We start from the raw sequence: 20,208 nt of genomic DNA on the forward strand, positions 1-20,208 counted from the left end.
CTCTCTCTCCCCTCCCTCCCTCCCTCCCTCCCTCCCTCCCTCCCTCCCTCCCTCCCTCCCTCCCTCCCTCCCTCCCTCCCTCCCTCCCTCCCTCCCTCCCTCCCTCCCTCCCTCCCTCCCTCCCTCCCTCCCTCCCTCCCCCCCTCCCTCCCCCCCTCCCTCCCTCCCCCTCCCTCCCTCCCTCCCTCCCTCCCTCCCTCCCTCCCTCCCTCCCTCCCTCCCTCCCTCCCTCCCTCCCTCCAGTCATCTGTAGATGAGATGATAGCCAGTACAGCCTACCTGGATCTGTTCCTGCGCAGTGTGACGGAAACGGCTCTCCTCAAAACCTTCCTACGCTTCATCCTCATGCATCGCCATGACAACGACACCATCCTGGACACCTTGCTAACGCGCGTCAGCAGCAACTCCAGGGTCAGTAGTACAGTAACTGTGTGTGGTGCATTAATTGCGGAGATGTACGTATCGGTGCCCAGTTCAAATGTTTACCGTACTGGTGGATCGGTCCGCGGGAGCCCAAATCGATTTAAGCAAATCAAATTAAATGTTATTGGTCACATACACATGTTTAGCAGACGTTATTGTGAGTGTCGTAAAATATTTCAGTGCAGCAGTATCTAACAGGTCATATATCATATCTAACCAATTCCACAACAAAACCAAATACACACAATCTGGTAAAGGAATGGAATGAGAATATATTAAGTATAAAATATATGGATGAGCAGTGACAGAGTGGCTAAGATGCAACAGATCGTAAAGAATAGATAGTGAAGGACACAGTATACAGTATTTACATATGAGATGAGTAAAGTGAGATATGTAAACATTATTAAAGTGACTAGTGATTTCAAGTCTGTATGTTGGCAGCAGCCACTCAATGTTAGTGGTGGCTGTTTAACAGTCTGATGGCCTTGAGATAGAAGCTGTTTTTCAGTCTCTCGGTCCCAGCTTTGATGCACCTGTACTGACCTCGCCTTCTGGATGATAGCGGGGTGAACAGGCAGTGGCTCGGGTGGTTGTTGTCCTTGATGATCTTTATGGCCTTCCTGTGACATCGGGTGGTGTAGGTGTCCTGGAAGGCAGGTAGTTTGCCCTCTGGTGATGCGTTGGGCAGACCTCACTACCCTCTGGAGAGCCTTACGGTTGTGGGCGGAGCAGTTGCCGTACCAGGTGGTGATACAGCCCGACAGGATGCTGTCAATTGTGAATCTGTAAAAGTTCGTCAGGGTTGTAGGTGACAAGCCACATTTTTTTCAGCCTCCTGAAGTTGAGGAGTTACATACGTCTCGTGTCTGATTGTCTGTAGACCCTGTCACATACGTCTCGTGTCTGATTGTCTGTAGACCCTGTCACATACGTCTCCTGTCTGATTGTCTGTAGACTCTGCTACATACATCTCCTGTCCGATTGTCTGTAGACCCTGCCACATACGTCTCCTGTCCGATTGTCTGTAGACCCTGTCACATACGTCTCGTGTCCGAGCCGTTGATTTGCGACTCCACTTTGTCTCTATACTGACGCTTTGCTTGTTTGATTGCCTTGCAAACTACAGTTTGTATTTGGCCATGTCAAATAGCCTATTGGTTAGAGCGTTAGAGCGTTGGACTAGTAACCGGAAGGTTGCAAGTTCAAACCCCCGAGCTGACAAGGTACAAATCTGTCGTTCTGCCCCTGAACAGGCAGTTAACCCACTGTTCCCAGGCCGTCATTGAAAATAAGAATTTGTTCTTAACTGACTTGCCTGGTTAAATAAAGATCAAATAAATAAAAATACAAGTGTTTCCAGTCACCTTTACCACTATTAAATGCGATGGTAGACGCTTTCAAATGTTAACGAATTCGTCTGTTCACTCATATTTTAATTCCAAAAATACCTCTTATCTGTTGTGACTGAATTGATGTGTCCTCTCCTTCAGTTCAGTAGCCAACTGTTGACTGAATTGATGTGTCCTCTCCTTCAGTTCAGTAGCCAACTGTTGACTGAATTGATGTGTCCTCTCCTTCAGTTCAGTAGCCAACTGTTGACTGAATTGATGTGTCCTCTCCTTCAGTTCAGTAGCCAACTGTTGTGACTGAATTGATGTGTCCTCTCCTTCAGTTCAGTAGCCAACTGTTGTGACTGAATTGATGTGTCCTCTCCTTCAGTTCAGTAGCCAACTGTTGTGACTGAATTGATGTGTCCTCTCCTTCAGTTCAGTAGCCAACTGTTGACTGAATTGATGTGTCCTCTCCTTCAGTTCAGTAGCCAACTGTTGTGACTGAATTGATGTGTCCTCTCCTTCAGTTCAGTAGCCAACTGTTGACTGAATTGATGTGTCCTCTCCTTCAGTTCAGTAGCCAACTGTTGTGACTGAATTGATGCGTCCTCTCGTTCGGTTCAGTAGCCTATCCGACTGTTATGACTGCCAATGACTGTCAGATACGTGGGCACGGTGTCGGAGACACAGCTGATCGCGACAACCAGATTGTATGCCAACCCCTGTTCTTTTTGTAGGCTGTGCTTAAATCTGGCACCTTCAGCATTCAAATGCTTTGTAAAATAGGCTTTGGTTTTAAACAGTCGGTGTACTTGGTCATCTTTTTTTACACGAACAGGGTATAATTTCATAAAAGGACAGTAATCATTTCGACATTCCAAATTCCGAAAGGTCGAAACAATTCGCTTTAAAGGGCATCAGATTGGGGTGGCGGGGGGAGGCAAAAAGCATCAGATTGGGGTGGCGGGGGGAGGCAAAAAGCATCAGATTGGGGTGGCGGGGGAGGCAAAAAGCATCAGATTGGAGGGGCGGGGGAGGCAAAAGCATCAGATTGGAGGGGCGGGGGGAGGCAAAAGCATCAGATTGGAGGGGCGGGGGAGGCAAAAAGCATCAGATTGGAGGGGCGGGGGAGGCAAAAAGCATCAGATTGGAGGGGCGGGGGGAGGCAAAAAGCATCAGATTGGAGGGGCGGGGGAGGCAAAAGCATCAGATTGGAGGGGCGGGGGAGGCAAAAAGCATCAGATTGGGGTGGCGGGGGAGGCAAAAGCATCAGATTGGAGGGGCGGGGGAGGCAAAAAGCATCAGATTGGGGTGGCGGGGGAGGCAAAAAGCATCAGATTGGGGTGGCGGGGGAGGCAAAAAGCATCAGATTGGGGTGGCGGGGGAGGCAAAAAGCATCAGATTGGAGGGGGGGACAAAAAAACATCAGATGGGGGGGCGAAAAGCATTAGATTGGGGGGGGGCAAAAGCATTAGATTGGGGGGGACAAAAACATCAGATGGGGGGGGGTAAAAGCATTAGATTGGGGGGGAGACAAAAAGCATTAGATTGGGGGGGGGGACAAAAAGCATCAGATTGGGGGGTGGTAGAGGCTTTGTCTGCCCAATGGCTCAGCTCAGGTGCCTACTCACATTGACATTAACGCTCACTGACTCACATACTCTCTCCTCTCACTCACCGACTCGCATACTCTCTCTCCTCTCGCTCACCGACTCGCATACTCTCTCTCCTCTCGCTCACCGACTCGCATACTCTCTCTCCTCTCGCTCACCGACTCGCATACTCTCTCTCCTCTCGCTCACCGACTCGCATACTCTCTCTCCTCTCGCTCACTGACTCGCATACTCTCTCCTCTCGCTCACCGACTCGCAAACTCTCTCTCCTCTCGCTCACCGACTCGCATACTCTCTCTCCTCTCGCTCACCGACTCGCATACTCTCTCCTCTCGCTCACCGACTCGCAAACTCTCTCTCCTCTCGCTCACCGACTCGCATACTCTCTCTCCTCTCGCTCACTGACTCGCATACTCTCTCTTCTCACTCACCGACTCGCAAACTCTCTCTCCTCTCGCTCACCGACTCGCATACTCTCTCTCCTCTCGCTCACCGACTCGCATACTCTCTCTCCTCTCGCTCACCGACTCGCATACTCTCTCTCCTCTCGCTCACCGACTCGCAAACATGCTATTGTTCTGTGGTTTCTATCTATCTCTACCTGTGTCTAATGTTCTGCTGTTTCTATCTATCTCTACCTGTGTCTAATGTTCTGTGGTTTCTATCTATCTCTACCTGTGTCTAATGTTCTGTTGTTTCTCTCCTACAGCTGTGTCTAATGTTCTGTGGTTTCTATCTATCTCTACCTGTGTCTAATGTTCTGTGGTTTCTATCTATCTCTACCTGTGTCTAATGTTCTGTTGTTTCTCTCCTACAGCTGTGTCTAATGTTCTGTTGTTTCTCTCCTACAGCTGTGTCTAATGTTCTGTTGTTTCTCTCCTACAGCTGTGTCTAATGTTCTGTTGTTTCTCTCCTACAGCTGTGTCTAATGTTCTGTTGTTTCTCTCCTACAGCTGTGTCTAATGTTCTGTTGTTTCTCTCCTACAGCTGTGTCTAATGTTCTGTTGTTTCTCTCCTACAGCTGTGTCTAATGTTCTGTTGTTTCTCTCCTACAGCTGTGTCTAATGTTCTGTTGTTTCTCTCCTACAGCTGTGTCTAATGTTCTGTTGTTTCTCTCCTACAGCTGTGTCTAATGTTCTGTTGTTTCTCTCCTACAGCTGTGTCTAATGTTCTGTTGTTTCTCTCCTACAGCTGTGTCTAATGTTCTGTTGTTTCTCTCCTACAGCTGTGTCTAATGTTCTGTTGTTTCTCTCCTACAGCTGTGTCTAATGTTCTGTTGTTTCTCTCCTACAGCTGTGTCTAATGTTCTGTTGTTTCTCTCCTACAGCTGTGTCTAATGTTCTGTTGTTTCTCTCCTACAGCTGTGTCTAATGTTCTGTTGTTTCTCTCCTACAGCTGTGTCTAATGTTCTGTTGTTTCTCTCCTACAGCTGTGTCTAATGTTCTGTTGTTTCTCTCCTACAGCTGTGTCTAATGTTCTGTTGTTTCTCTCCTACAGCTGTGTCTAATGTTCTGTTGTTTCTCTCCTACAGCTGTGTCTAATGTTCTGTTGTTTCTCTCCTACAGCTGTGTCTAATGTTCTGTTGTTTCTCTCCTACAGCTGTGTCTAATGTTCTGTTGTTTCTCTCCTACAGCTGTGTCTAATGTTCTGTTGTTTCTCTCCTACAGCTGTGTCTAATGTTCTGTTGTTTCTCTCCTACAGCTGTGTCTAATGTTCTGTTGTTTCTCTCCTACAGCTGTGTCTAATGTTCTGTTGTTTCTCTCCTACAGCTGTGTCTAATGTTCTGTTGTTTCTCTCCTACAGCTGTGTCTAATGTTCTGTTGTTTCTCTCCTACAGCTGTGTCTAATGTTCTGCTGTTTCTATCTATCTCTACCTGTGTCTAATGTTCTGTGGTTTCTATCTATCTCTGCCTGTGTCTAATGTTCTGTTGTTTCTCTCCTACAGCTGTGTCTAATGTTCTGCTGTTTCTATCTATCTCTACCTGTGTCTAATGTTCTGTTGTTTCTCTCCTACAGCTGTGTCTAATGTTCTGTTGTTTCTCTCCTACAGCTGTGTCTAATGTTCTGCTGTTTCTATCTATCTCTACCTGTGTCTAATGTTCTGTTGTTTCTCTCCTACAGCTGTGTCTATTGTTCTGCTGTTTCTATCTATCTCTACCTGTGTCTAATGTTCTGTTGTTTCTCTCCTACAGCTGTGTCTAATGTTCTGTTGTTTCTCTCCTACAGCTGTGTCTAATGTTCTGTTGTTTCTCTCCTACAGCTGTGTCTAATGTTCTGTTGTTTCTCTCCTACAGCTGTGTCTAATGTTCTGTTATTTCTCTCCTACAGCTGTGTCTAATGTTCTGTTGTTTCTCTCCTACAGCTGTGTATGGTGTCTTTGAGCCTGTTCAGGACTCTGCTCTCTCTCAACTGTGAAGACCTCATGTTGCAGCTCGTTCTCAGGTAGAAACTGCCTGCCTGTCTGTCTGCCTTTCTGTCTGTCTGCCTTTCTGTCTGTCTGCCTTTCTGTCTGTCTGTCTGCCTGCCTGCCTGTCTGTGTAGTCTGGAATACGTGTTTAGTCTATGTGGAACGGGCTCGTCGTCTGTGTGGAACGGGCTCGTCGTCTGTGTGGAACGGGCGCGTTTAGTCTGTGTGGAACGGGCGCGTTTAGTCTGTGTGGAACGGGCGCGTTTAGTCTGTGTGGAACGGGCGCGTTTAGTCTGTGTGGAACGGGCGTTTAGTCTGTGTGGAACGGGCGCGTTTAGTCTGTGTGGAACGGGCGCGTTTAGTCTGTGTGGAACGGGCGCGTTTAGTCTGCGTGGAACGGGCGCGTTTAGTCTGGGTGGAACGGGCGCGTTTAGTCTGTGTGGAACGGGCGCGTTTAGTCTGTGTGGAACGGGCGCGTTTAGTCTGCGTGGAACGGGCGCGTTTAGTCTGCGTGGAACGGGCGCGTTTAGTCTGTGTGGAACGGGCGCGTTTAGTCTGTGTGGAACGGGCGCGTTTAGTCTGTGAGGAACGGGCGCGTTTAGTCTGTGTGGAACGGGCGCGTTTAGTCTGTGTGGAACGGGCGCGTTTAGTCTGTGAGGAACGGGCGCGTTTAGTCTGTGTGGAACGGGCAAGTTTAGTCTGTGTGGAACGGGCAAGTTTAGTCTGCGAGGAACGGGCGCGTTTAGTCTGCGTGGAACGGGCGCGTTTAGTCTGCGTGGAACGGGCGCGTTTAGTCTGCGTGGAACGGGCGCGTTTAGTCTGCGTGGAACGGGCGCGTTTAGTCTGCGTGGAACGGGCGCGTTTAGTCTGCGTGGAACGCGCGCGTCCTCTGTGTGGAACGCGCGCGTTTAGTCCGTGCGGAACGCGCGCGTTTAGTCCGTGCGGAACGCGCGCGTTTAGTCCGTGCGGAACGCGCGCGTTTAGTCCGTGCGGAACGCGCGCGTTTAGTCCGTGCGGAACGCGCGCGTTTAGTCTGTGCGGAACGGGCGCGTTTAGTCTGTGCGGAACGGGCGCGTTTAGTCTGTGCGGAACGGGCGCGTTTAGTCTGTGTGGAACGGGCGCGTTTAGTCTGTGTGGAACGGGCGCGTTTAGTCTGTGTGGAACGGGCGCGTTTAGTCTGTGTGGAACGGGCGCGTTTAGTCTGTGTGGAACGGGCAAGTTTAGTCTGTGTGGAACGGGCGCGTTTAGTCTGCGAGGAACGGGCGCGTTTAGTCTGCGTGGAACGGGCGCGTTTAGTCTGCGTGGAACGGGCGCGTTTAGTCTGCGTGGAACGGGCGCGTTTAGTCTGCGTGGAACGGGCGCGTTTAGTCTGCGTGGAACGCGCGCGTCCTCTGTGTGGAACGCGCGCGTTTAGTCCGTGCGGAACGCGCGCGTTTAGTCCGTGCGGAACGCGCGCGTTTAGTCCGTGCGGAATGCGCGCGTTTAGTCCGTGCGGAATGCGCGCGTTTAGTCCGTGCGGAACGCGCGCGCCGTCTATGCGGAATGCCCCTGTAGTCATTGTATTGTTGTCGTGCAGGTATCTTCTACCCTGTACCCATGTGATGTTGAGTCAGAGGCGTGCTGTCAGGGACACCGATCTCTATGGTAAATCAGCTGACAAGTTCCTGTCCCTCATCCCAGAGTGCTGCCGCCTCAGCGTACCGCCCTCTGCTGAGCGGGAGGAAGAACCTGCCTTCTGGGGGAAAGGTAACCAACTGGACACTCTGTTATTGACACTTTATTCAGATAGTAAAGAAATGAGATGGGGAGACAGTGGGAAGGTTGGACGCTTGGGTTGATCCCTGGTCTCCTGTGTTGGGGGGGGGGGGTTTGATCCCTGGTCTCCTGTGTTGGGGGGGTGTTGATCCCTGGTCTCCTGTGTTGGGGGGGGGGGGGTGTTGATCCCTGGTCTCCTGTGTTGGGGGGGTGTTGATCCCTGGTCTCCTGTGTTGGGGAGGGGGGGGCTTGATCCCTGGTCTCCTGTGTTGGGGGGTTTGATCCCTGGTCTCCTGTGTTGGGGGGGTTTGATCCCTGGTCTCCTGTGTTGGGGGGGGGGGTTTGATCCCTGGTCTCCTGTATTGGGGGGGGGGCTTGATCCCTGGTCTCCTGTGTTGGGGAGGGGGGGGTTGATCCCTGGTCTCCTGTGTTGGGGGGGGGGTTGATCCCTGGTCTCCTGTGTTGGGGGGGGTGTTGATCCCTGGTCTCCTGTGTTGGGGGGGGTGTTGATCCCTGGTCTCCTGTGTTGGGGAGGGGGGGCTTGATCCCTGGTCTCCTGTGTTGGGGGGGGTTTGATCCTGGTCTCCTGTGTTGGGGGGTTTGATCCCTGGTCTCCTGTGTTGGGGGGGGGGGGGGTTGATCCCTGGTCTCCTGTATTGGGGGGGGGGGGTTGATCCCTGGTCTCCTGTGTTGGGGGGGGGGGGGTTGATCCCTGGTCTCCTGTGTTGGGGGGGGGGTTGATCCCTGGTCTCCTGTGTTGGGGGGGGGGGGGGGGGATTGATCCCTGGTCTCCTGTGTTGGGGGGGGGGGTTGATCCCTGGTCTCCTGTGTTGGGGGGGGGGGGGGTTGATCCCTGGTCTCCTGTGTTGGGGGGGGGGGGGGTTGATCCCTGGTCTCCTGTGTTGGGGGGGGGGGGGGGGAGGAATTGATCCCTGGTCTCCTGTATTGGGGGGGGGGGCTTTATCCCTGGTCTCCTGTGTTGGGGAGGGGGGGCTTGATCCCTGGTCTCCTGTGTTGGGGAGGGGGGGGGCTTGATCCCTGGTCTCCTGTGTTGGGGAGGGGGGGGCTTGATCCCTGGTCTCCTGTGTTGGGGGGGGCTTGATCCCTGGTCTCCTGTGTTGGGGGGGGTTTGATCCCTGGTCTCCTGTGTTGGGGGGGGTTGATCCCTGGTCTCCTGTGTTGGGGGGGGGGGGGGTTGATCCCTGGTCTCCTGTGTTGGGGGGGATCCAGGGGGTCCTACAATGTACCCTATTAATAAGAAATAAACAATGAGAGTAGGTAACCCAGGGTGCAGTGCTTCCTCTGGTAAATGTGTTAGATGTGGGTGGAGAGTTAGCGGGTTGGGGGGGGGGGGTTGTGTAAGTACTGAACAGCTTGGTTCTGGTGACTTTTTAAAAGGAAAAACATGAAAATAACCATAATATAATTTCCACCCCCAGAAATCAACTCAATAAAATAATTGGGATTAAATGATTACAGTTCAACAGGAGGCAATTTAATGTGCTGCAGCTATTTGAAGAAACACAACAGAGACCTTCATCACAAAGGGAGGGCGCGTTGAACATCTCTTTCCGGATTCTGACAAAAACCTCTGACACAGGTTTACAGCCTTGGTCAGAGCACTTTATTCCCCTGGTCTTTTGGAACAGAGTTTCCAACGCTCTCCTGTAATTTAGCTCCTTGGTGGAGAGGGGGGCGTTGATGGAGAGCCGCGGGGTGGGGGGGGGGGTTGATGGAGAGCCGCATGCCGGCGGCTAGGTGCTCTCCCTGCAGTCTGTTCCTCAAGTCTGTTTTCGACCTGCAATAACAGAGATGATAATAAGAAGAGAAAGGAGAGGGACAAAGAGGATCTACTTTCACATTTTAAATATTCTTTACTCGTTTAATTGCAGAGAAGTCCCTTTATCACAGTTTAACGGAGGAAGCCGGTTTTGTCATTGCGACTGCTGCCAGCTGGCTAAGGCAGGGGAAGAGCTGTCATCAAACCGCTGTGTCATTGTTGTCAGCTGGGCCAACCCCTGAAATACATGGAGGAAAAAACAAAAGATGTCCAACATTAAAGAAGAGTCAACAGAGTGGTAGTTCAACAGGAGTAAGGGTTGGGCAACACCGGTCTAAAATGGTCTCTTCAAAGGATTGTCACACTCATGCCATACCTTGAATGTTCCAACTAGCATATGTTGCAGCTCAGCAGCCTCTGGCGCTTGGAGAACTACCCAGTCCGTACCCAGTCCGTACCCAGTCCGTACCCAGTCCGTACCCAGTCCGTACCCAGTCCGTACCCAGTCCGTACCCAGTCCGTACCCAGTCCGTACCCAGTCCGTACCCAGTCCGTACCCAGTCCGTACCCAGTCCGTACCCAGTCAGTACCCAGTCAGTACCCAGTCTGTACCCAGTCAGTACCCAGTCCGTACCATCTCTGTTGGGTATCTTTTTGATGTGCAGCCCCATCAGTACTCAGTATAGAATAGACATTTTGAGAAATGGAATGATCCAATAGAACAATCTTTACCTTTTAGTCTTTACCTCCTCTATCCCCCCCTCCTGATCCCTCCGCTGTCCCCCCCCTCCTGATCCCTCCGCTGTCCCCCCCTCCTGATCCCTCCGCTGTCCCCCCCTCCTGATCCCTCCGCTGTCCCCCCCTCCTGATCCCTCCTCTGTCCCCCCCTCCTGATCCCTCCGCTGCCCCCCCCCCTCCTGATCCCTCCTCTGTCCCCCTCCTGATCCCTCCTCTGTCCCCCCCCCCCTGATCCCTCCTCTGTCCCCCCCTCCTGATCCCTCCGCTGTCCCCCCCTCCTGATCCCTCCTCTGTCCCCCCTCCTGATCCCTCCGCTGTCCCCCCTCCTGATCCCTCCGCTGTCCCCCCCCTCCTGATCCCTCTGCTGTCCCCCCCTCCTGATCCCTCCTCTGTCCCCCCCTCCTGATCCCTCCGCTGTCCCCCACCTGATCCCTCCGTTTTCCCCCTCCTGATCCCTCCTCTGTCCCCCTCCTGATCCCTCCGCTGTCCCCCCCTCCTGATCCCTCCGCTGTCCCCCCCCTCCTGATCCCTCCGCTGTCCCCCTCCTGATCCCTCCTCTGTCCCCCCTCCTGATCCCTCCTCTGTCCCCCTCCTGATCCCTCCGCTGTCCCCCTCCTGATCCCTCCTCTGTCCCCCCTCCTGATCCCTCCTCTGTCCCCCCTCCTGATCCCTCCTCTGTCCCCCTCCTGATCCCTCCTCTGTCCCCCTCCTGATCCCTCCTCTGTCCCCCTCCTGATCCCTCCTCTGTCCCCCCCCTCCTGATCCCTCCGTTTTCCCCCCACCTGATCCCTCCGCTGTCCCCCACCTGATCCCTCCGCTGTCCCCCACCTGATCCCTCCGCTGTCCCCCACCTGATCCCTCCGCTGTCCCCCCCTCCTGATCCCTCCGCTGTCCCTCCCCCCTCCTGATCCCTCCGCTGTCCCCCTCCTGATCCCTCCGCTGTCCCCCCTCCTGATCCCTCCGCTGTCCCCCCCTCCTGATCCCTCCGCTGTCCCCCCCTCCTGATCCCTCCTCTGTCCCCCACCTGATCCCTCCGCTGTCCCCCACCTGATCCCTCCGCTGTCCCCCACCTGATCCCTCCGCTGTCCCCCACCTGATCCCTCCGCTGTCCCCCCTCCTGATCCCTCCGCTGTCCCCCCCTCCTGATCCCTCCGCTGGCCCCCTCCTGATCCCTCCGCTGTCCCCCCTCCTGATCCCTCCGCTGTCCCCCCCCTCCTGATCCCTCCTCTGTCCCCCCCTCCTGATCCCTCCGCTGTCCCCCCCCCTCCTGATCCCTCCTCTGTCCCCCTCCTGATCCCTCCTCTGTCCCCCCCCTCCTCCTGATCCCTCCTCTGTCCCCCCCTCCTGATCCCTCCGCTGTCCCCCCCCTCCTGATCCCTCCTCTGTCCCCCCCCTCCTGATCCCTCCGCTGTCCCCCTCCTGATCCCTCCGCTGTCCCCCCCCCTCCTGATCCCTCTGCTGTCCCCCCTCCTGATCCCTCCTCTGTCCCCCCCCCTGATCCCTCCGCTGTCCCCCACCTGATCCCTCCGCTGTCCCCCACCTGATCCCTCCTCTGTCCCCCTCCTGATCCCTCCGCTGTCCCCCTCCTGATCCCTCCGCTGTCCCCCCTCCTGATCCCTCCTCTGTCCCCCCTCCTGATCCCTCCTCTGTCCCCCTCCTGATCCCTCTGCTGTCCCCCACCTGATCCCTCCTCTGTCCCCCCTCCTGATCCCTCCGTTTTCCCCCTCCTGATCCCTCCTCTGTCCCCCTCCTGATCCCTCCTCTGTCCCCCTCCTGATCCCTCCGTTTTCCCCCTCCTGATCCCTCCTCTATCCCCCTCCTGATCCCTCCGCTGTCCCCCACCTGATCCCTCCGCTGTCCCCCACCTGATCCCTCCTCTGTCCCCCACCTGATCCCTCCGCTGTCCCCCACCTGATCCCTGCTGCGCTGTGTTTTTGAGTTGCCACAGCTCACAGAGATAAATAACCTGCAGAATTGTGTTGAACCCAGACAGATTATCTATTTGCCAAGAAAAGCGAATGTGCTTTCACAGAACTTTATTTAAGCTATGTTTGGTAGAAATGGGATGTTTCTTTGAGTGTGGTCGGCAATGGTTCTGTCGTGGAGCCGCGCTACACTAAAATGAATGCAGAGGGACCCCTGCCTTGGTGTTGTTAAAAGGTGGAGCCGCGCCACACTAAAATGAATGCAGAGGGACCCCTGCCTTGGTGTTGTGTTAAAAGGTGGACGAAGTCGAAGTGTTAAAGGATAACCATGACTGACGTTCCTCCCTGTTATGTGCCCTTTGTCTCTGTCCGTCTCTGTCTCCGTCCCCCTGTCTCCGTCCCCCTGTCTGTCTTCCTCCCTGACGTTCCTCCCTGTTATGTGCTCTTTGTCTCTGTCTCCGTCTCCCTGTCTGTCTACCCCATCTGTCTGTCTACCCCATCTGTCTGTCTTCCCTGTCTGCATGTCTATCTGTCTTCCCCGTCTGCCTGTCTGTCTTCCCCGTCTGCCTGTCTGTCTGTCTGTCTTCCCCGTCTGCCTGTCTGTCTGTCTGTCTTCCCCGTCTGCCTGTCTGTCTGTCTGTCTTCCCCGTCTGTCTGTCTGTCTGTCTTCCCCGTCTGCCTGTCTGTCTGTCTTCCCCGTCTGCCTGTCTGTCTGTCTTCCCCGTCTGTCTGTCTTCCCCGTCTGTCTGTCTTCCCCATCTGTCTGTCTGTCTGTCTTCCCCGTCTGCCTGTCTGTCTGTCTTCCCCGTCTTCCCCGTCTGTCTGTCTTCCCCGTCTGTCTGTCTTCCCCGTCTGTCTGTCTCTCCCTATCCGTCTTCCCCGTCTGTCTGTCTTCCCCGTCTGTCTGTCTCTCCCTATCCGTCCTCCCCGTCTGTCTGTCTTCCCCGTCTGTCTGTCTCTCCCTATCCGTCCTCCCCATCTGTCTGTCTTCCCCGTCTGTCTGTCTTCCCCGTCTGTCTCTCCCTATCCATCCATCCGTCTCTCCCTCTGTCTGTCTGCAGTACTGAACAGCCCCAGCTCAGAGTCTCCTGTACACCCCAAACCCAGCACTCCATCCCGCCTGGCCCTCTTCATGCGCCAGCAGAGCACTGCACTGCCCTTCACCCCCTCCCCCACTGAGGCGGTCCCCTCGTCCCCCCGCGGGGGCCCTAGCACCCCCCTGTCCCCCGACAGCCCCATGCACCCCGTCCCAGAGGGGCTGGACTGGGAGTCGGGGTACCTGGAGTACCTCAGGGACGCCCGTAGGGGGGTAGAGCTGTGCTCCTGGGCCTGTCGGAACTGGTCAGCCCCCTACGACGGAGAGGACCCCTCACCCAACGCGGCGCCTCTACCGCCCCCGCCCCCCACCTCCAACCCCTCCCTGGCCATGTTCCCAGAGCACTTCTCCTTCCAGCAGGGAGGAGGAGGTGGTAGTACCTCCTACGGCCAGCAGAGGGCAGCGGTGGTGGCAGCGGCGCGGTCAGAGTGGAGCAGTACAGAGAGGGACAGTGGAGAGTGGGACGTCACCATCGGTGAGAACAACTGTACCATCAGCCTCACGCCCCGCACCAAGAAACGCAGCCTGCAGAGAGAGGAGGTCCCCCTCCCCAAACCTCTCCACCTCCCTCCTGACTCGACCTCTGCCTCCGTCCCTGACCCCTCTGCTGCCCCCCACCTCCCCTCCCGCCCCTCCATAGGCCCTCACCAGGCCATCTTCAATGGAACGTCGTCGGGGGGTCAGGAGGACGGGTGTCCAGACAGCCGGGATGGAGGGATGGAGGTTAAGAAGGTGAAGAGAGATTTGGACGAGCAGCAGCAGCACGGAGACTCTAGTCAGAACGTTGCAGTAGGTGCCAGCCCAAGCCCGGTCCCTAACCCGGCCCAGTCCTGTGGGCCCCTACAGGGGTTGCACAGGGAAGGGAATGGTAGTGTGACTGGGGAAAACTCCCGACGTCTAACATCACACGTACAGAGTCACAGCCAGGATCAGCCTCCTCCGTGGACTCCAGGAGCCTGTACCAACTCCTCCAACGTCAGCCTGACCCCTCAGGTCCCTGGATCGGGACCTCCAGAGGCAATGCTCTCTACCCAGTCAGAGGCAGTGGAGCGACTGATCTCTGAGCTCCTGGATGGGGCTGGACCGGGGGAGGGGGGCCAGCAGGGGCCTGGAGACTCCAACGGCCAGGGCATCAGCATCGAGGCCTTCACCCAGGAACTCCGGGAGTTGGAGGAGAGGGTGAGGGAGAGGAGCAGGGGGATGGGGCTTCTCAGACAGCTGGAGGAGACCACCAGAGACCCCGACTCAGAGGAACCACTGCCCCCCTCACCCCTGGACGCTGACCTGATTGGGACTGGGGCAGTGAGTGGAGTGGAGCCCAAGGTAGTGGGGTCAGCTGTGGGGCTGTTCAGCCCTGCCAGGCCTTTAGGACAGCCATCCGCTCAGCCCTACACAGGTGAGAAAGACCACCACACTACAGTGTAATGTGTATCAATCTGTTTTGATGTTTGTTTTTGGGGATGATGTCAGTTGCTAAATATTGATTTGGTGTTTGATGTTGGATGATGCTCATCATGGATGATGCTCAATTGTTTGACTTTTTAATGTTGGTTTTATATATTTAAAAAAAATGTTTGGTGTTTGAAGTGACACAGTAAATGAATACAGACCGTTTGGTGTGACACAGTAAATTAATACAGACCGTTTGGTGTTTGGTGTAACACAGTAAATTAATACAGACCGTTTGGTGTGACACAGTAAATTAATACAGACCGTTTGGTGTTTGGTGTGACACAGTAAATTAATACAGACCGTTTGGTGTGACACAGTAAATTAATACAGACCGTTTGGTGTAACACAGTAAATTAATACAGACCGTTTGGTGTGACACAGTAAATTAATACAGACTGTTTGGTGTAACACAGTAAATTAATACAGACCGTTTGGTGTGACACAGTAAATGAATACAGACCGTTTGGTGTGACACAGTAAATTAACACAGACCGTTTTGGTGTTTGGTGTGACACAGTATATTAATACAGACCGTTTGGTGTGACACAGTAAATTAATACAGACTGTTTGGTGTGACACAGTAAATTAATACAGACCATTTGGTGTGACACAGTAAATTAACACAGACCATTTGGTGTGACACAGTAAATTAATACAGACCGTTTGGTGTGACACAGTAAATGAATACAGACTGTTTGGTGTGACACAGTAAATGAATACCGACTGTTTGGTGTGACACAGTAAATGAATACAGACCGTTTGGTGTGACACAGTAAATGAATACAGACCGTTTGGTGTGACACAGTAAATGAATACAGACTGTTTGGTGTGACACAGTAAATGAATACCGACTGTTTGGTGTGACACAGTAAATTAATACAGACCGTTTGGTGTGACACAGTAAATTAATACAGACCGTTTGGTGTGACACAGTAAATGAATACAGACCGTTTGGTGTAACACAGTAAATGAATACAGACCGTTTGGTGTGACACAGTAAATTAATACAGACCGTTTGGTGTGACACAGTAAATTAATACAGACCGTTTGGTGTGACACAGTAAATGAATACAGACCGTTTGGTGTGACACAGTAAATTAATACAGACCGTTTGGTGTGACACAGTAAATGAATACAGACCGTTTGGTGTGACACAGTAAATGAATACAGACCGTTTGGTGTTTGGTGTAACACAGTAAATTAATACAGACCGTTTGGTGTTTGGTGTGACACAGTAAATTAATACAGACCGTTTGGTGTTTGGTGTAACACAGTAAATGAATACAGACCGTTTGGTGTGACACAGTAAATTAATACAGACCGTTTGGTGTAACACAGTATATTAATACAGACTGTTTGGTGTGACACAGTAAATGAATACAGACTGTTTGGTGTGACACAGTATATTAATACAGACTGTTTGGTGTGACACAGTAAATGAATACAGACTGTTTGGTGTAACACAGTATATTAATACAGACTGTTTGGTGTGACACAGTAAATGAATACAGACCGTTTGGTGTGACACAGTAAATTAATACAGACCGTTTCGTGTTTGGTGTGACACAGTAAATGAATACAGACCGTTTGGTGTGACACAGTAAATTAATACCGACTGTTTCTTCCTTTTGATATTTAGTGTTGTCTTGTTTTTTTGTCATGTTGGATCTAGCCATCCGTTAGTGTGCTGGTGCACCCTCTCCCTCCGTTCTCATGTTCTCTCCTCCTCCCCCCCTCCCCGTCAGGTCCGTTCATGGTGGTTCTATTTGCCAAGCTGGAGAACATGCTCCACAACTCTCTGTATGTGAACATCTTGCTGACAGGGATCCTGTGCCAGCTAGCCTGCTACCCTCAGCCCCTGCTCCGATCCTTCCTCCTCAACACCAACATGGTGTTCCAGCCCAGCGTCAAGTCTCTCATACAGGTAGGAAGACATCGCTGTGTTCCTGGTCTGGTAGAAAGACATCGCTGTGTTCCTGGTCTGGTAGAAAGACATCACTGTGTTCCTGGTCTGGTAGAAAGACACCACTGTGTTCCTGGTCTGGTAGAAAGTCTCTCATACAGGTAGGAAGACATCGCTGTGTTCCTGGTCTGGTAGAAAGACATCGCTGTGTTCCTGGTCTGGTAGAAAGACATCGCTGTGTTCCTGGTCTGGTAGAAAGATATCGCTGTGTTCCTGGTCAGGTAGAAAGACACCACTGTGTTCCTGGTCTGGTAGAAAGACATCACTGTGTTCCTGGTCTGGTAGAAGGACATCACTGTGTTCCTGGTCTGGTAGAAGGACATCACTGTGTTCCTGGTCTGGTAGAAAGTCTCTCATAGAGGTAGGAAGACATCGCTGTGTTCCTGGTCTAGTAGAAAATCTCTCATACAGGTAGGAAGACATCACTGTGTTCCTGGTCTGGTAGAAAGACATCACTGTGTTCCTGGTCTGGTAGAAAGACATCACTGTGTTCCTGGTCTGGTAGAAAGACATCACTGTGTTCCTGGTCTGGTAGAAAGTCTCTCATAGAGTTAGGAAGACATCGCTGTGTTCCTGGTCTGGTAGAAAGACATCACTGTGTCCCTGGTCTGGTAGAAAGACATCACTGTGTTCCTGGTCTGGTAGAAAGACATCACTGTGTTCCTGGTCTGGTAGAAAGACATCACTGTGTTCCTGGTCTGGTAGAAAGTCTCTCATAGAGGTAGGAAGACATCGCTGTGTTCCTGGTCTAGTAGAAAATCTCTCATACAGGTAGGAAGACATCACTGTGTTCCTGGTCTGGTAGAAAGACATCACTGTGTTCCTGGTCTGGTAGAAAGACACCACTGTGTTCCTGGTCTGGTAGAAAGACACCACTGTGTTCCTGGTCTGGTAGAAAGTCTCTCATACAGGTAGAAAGACATCACTGTGTTCCTGGTCTGGTAGAAAGTATATATTTCCAGGCAAACATCGGGGGTTGTGTAATGTTTTCTAAGTAGCTGTCATTTTGTAAATGACCATATTCTGCCTCAAGGGTCAGTTGCCCATCTCTTCTAATCTCTTGCCCTAACATCACCTGGCTGTCCTCTGCTGACCTCCATCACTCATCTTCGCTCTGTTCCCTTCAACTGCTGACCACTTTCTCCTCTGACCTCTGCCCTCTGCTGCTCTCTCAATCGACTGTTTATGCTGATCATTCAGAAAGTATTCAGACCCCTTGACATTTTCCACATTTTGTTACATTTACAGCCTTACTCTAAAATGGATTAAATTGTTTCCCCCCCCCCCCCTCAATCTAAACACAATACCCCATAATGACAAAGCAAAAACTGTTTGTTTTTTTACATGTTTGCAAATGTATATAGAAAATAAACATCTGAAATATCAAATTTACATACGTTTTCAGACCCTTTACTCAGTACTTTGTTGAAGCACCTTTGGCAGCGATTACAACCTTGTGTCTTCTTGGGTATGACGCCACAAGCTTGGCGCACCTGTATTTGGGGAGTTTCTCCCATTCTTCTCTGCAGATCCTCTCAAGCTCTGTCAGGTTGGACGATGCTATTTTCAGGTCTCTCCAGAGTCTCTTCAGGTCTCTCTTCAAATCTTGGTTTCATCAGACCAGAGAATCTTGTTTCTCATGCTCTGAGTCCTTTAGTTGCCTTTTGGCAAACTCAAAGCTGTCATGTACCTTTTACTGAGGAGTGGCTTCCGTCTGGCCACTTTAGCATAAAGGCCTGATTGGTGGAGTGCTGTAGAGATGGTTGTCCTTCTGGAAGGTTCTCCCATCTCCACAGAGGAACTCTAGAGCTCTGTCAGAGTGAACCATTGGGTTCTAGGTCACCTCCCTGACCAAGGCCCTCCTCCCTGATTGCTCAGTTTGGCTGGGCAGCCAGCTCTAGGAAGAGTCTTGGTGGTTCCAAACTTCTTCCATTGAAGAATGATTGGAGGCCAGTGTTCTTGGGGACCTTCAATGCTGCAGAAATGTTTTGGTACCCTCCCCAGATCTGTGCCTCGACACAATCCTGGCTTGGTTTTTGCTGTGACATGCACTGTCAACTCTGTGGGACCTTATATAGACCGGTGTTTGCCTTTCCAAATCATGACCAATCAATTGATTGATTTACCAGAAGTGGACTCCAATCAAGTTGTTGAAAAAATCTCAAGAATAATCAATGGAAACAGGATGCACCTGAGCTCAATTTCGAGTCTCATAGCAAAGGGTCTGAATACTTATGTAAACAAGGTATTTCTATTTATTTATTTATTATAAATTTGCAAACCCTTTTTTCCCACTTTTTCACTGTCATTATGGGGTATTGTGTGTAGATTGATGAGGAAAACACTGTATTTAATCCATTTTTAAGTAAGGCTGTAACGTAAGAAAATGTGGAAAGGGGTCTGAATACTTTCTGAATGCACTTATGTCAGAATAGCTGGAAGCCATATGGCTGTATGTTTTTTGTAATGATCAGATTACTTACTATCTCCCTGTCTCCTCATTCCCCTGTCTACTCCCTCCCATCTCCCTCCTCTGCCCTCCCTCCCCTCTTCTCTCTCCTCATTCCCCTGTCTCCTCCCTCCCATCTCCCTCCTCTGCCTGCTCTTCCTTCTCTCTCTGCCCTCCCTCCCCTCTTCTCTCTCCCTTTCCCCTGTCTCCTCCCTCCCATCTCCCTCCTCTGCCCTCCCTCCCCTCTTCTCTCTCCTCATTCCCCTGTCTACTCCCTCCCATCTCCCTCCTCTGCCCTCCCTCCCCTCTTCTCTCTCCTCATTCCCCTGTCTCCTCCCTCCCATCTCCCTCCTCTGCCTGCTCTGCCTTCTCTCTCTGCCCTCCCTCCCCTCTTCTCTCTTCCCTCTCCCCCTTCCGCTTCTCTCTTCCCTCTCCCCCTTCCTCTTCTCTCTCCCCCTTCCTCTTCTCTCTCCCCTCTCCCCCCATCCTCTTCCCTCTCCCCCTTCCTCGTCTCTCTTCCCTCTCCCCCTTCCTCTTCTCTCTTCCCTCTCCCCTTCCTCTTCTCTCTTCCCTCTCCCCCTTCCTCTTCTCTCTCTTCCCTCTCCCCCTTCCTCTTCTCTCTCCCCCCTTCCTCTTCTCTCTCCCCTCTCCCCCCTTCCTCTTCTCTCTCCCCCCTTCCTCTTCTCTCTTCCCTCTCCCCTTCCTCGTCTCTCTTCCCTCTCCCCCTTCCTCTTCTCTCTTCCCTCTCCCCCTTCCTCTTCTCTCTTCCCTCTCCCCCTTCCTCTTCTCTCTTCCCTCTCCCCCTTCCTCTTCTCTCTCCCCCCTTCCTCTTCTCTCTCCCCTGCCTCCTCTCTTCCCACTCCCCCCTCTCTCCAACTCTCTCCCCTGCCCCAGGTTCTGGGCTCAGTAAAGAACCGTATTGAGGTGTTTGCAGCATCCCATGAGGACTTCCCTGGAATGCTGAGGAAAGCCCAGCGCTACCTGGTTGCCAGGGGCAAGGTGGACTGGGCTGACTGTTCCCCCATGGGGGTACCCACCCTGCGACGCTCTGATTCCCTGGGTGAGAGAGACACACACACACACACACACACACACACACACACACACACACACACACACACACACACACACACACACACACACACACACACACACACACACACAGCCTGTAGTAGCACATTGGAAAGCTAGAGAGAATGAATCATGCAGAGGCTGTGTTGTAGTTGATTTGGGGGATTTGTGCCATCTGTTCACAGGGTTACTGGGTTGAATG

The 20,208-nt window shown here is 52.5% G+C and overlaps 1 protein-coding gene across 1 annotated transcript; it reads left to right on the forward strand.

Annotated features, from left to right (window-relative positions):
- Window positions 1-234: 234 nt before the first annotated feature.
- Window positions 235-20,003, forward strand: LOC135532949 (FHF complex subunit HOOK-interacting protein 1B-like; the record flags this gene model as incomplete). The annotated part of the gene is made up of 6 exons (XM_064960376.1): window positions 235-411; window positions 5,733-5,812; window positions 7,354-7,523; window positions 13,037-14,467; window positions 16,269-16,447; window positions 19,830-20,003. Coding segments are annotated over exons 1-6 (2,187 nt in total), but the record flags the coding sequence as incomplete, so codon positions are not given.
- Between the last annotated feature and the right edge of the window lie 205 nt (window positions 20,004-20,208).

The sequence above is a fragment of the Oncorhynchus masou genome, unplaced genomic scaffold (genome assembly GCF_036934945.1).
Source record: "Oncorhynchus masou masou isolate Uvic2021 unplaced genomic scaffold, UVic_Omas_1.1 unplaced_scaffold_2128, whole genome shotgun sequence".
Lineage (NCBI taxonomy): Eukaryota > Metazoa > Chordata > Actinopteri > Salmoniformes > Salmonidae > Oncorhynchus > Oncorhynchus masou.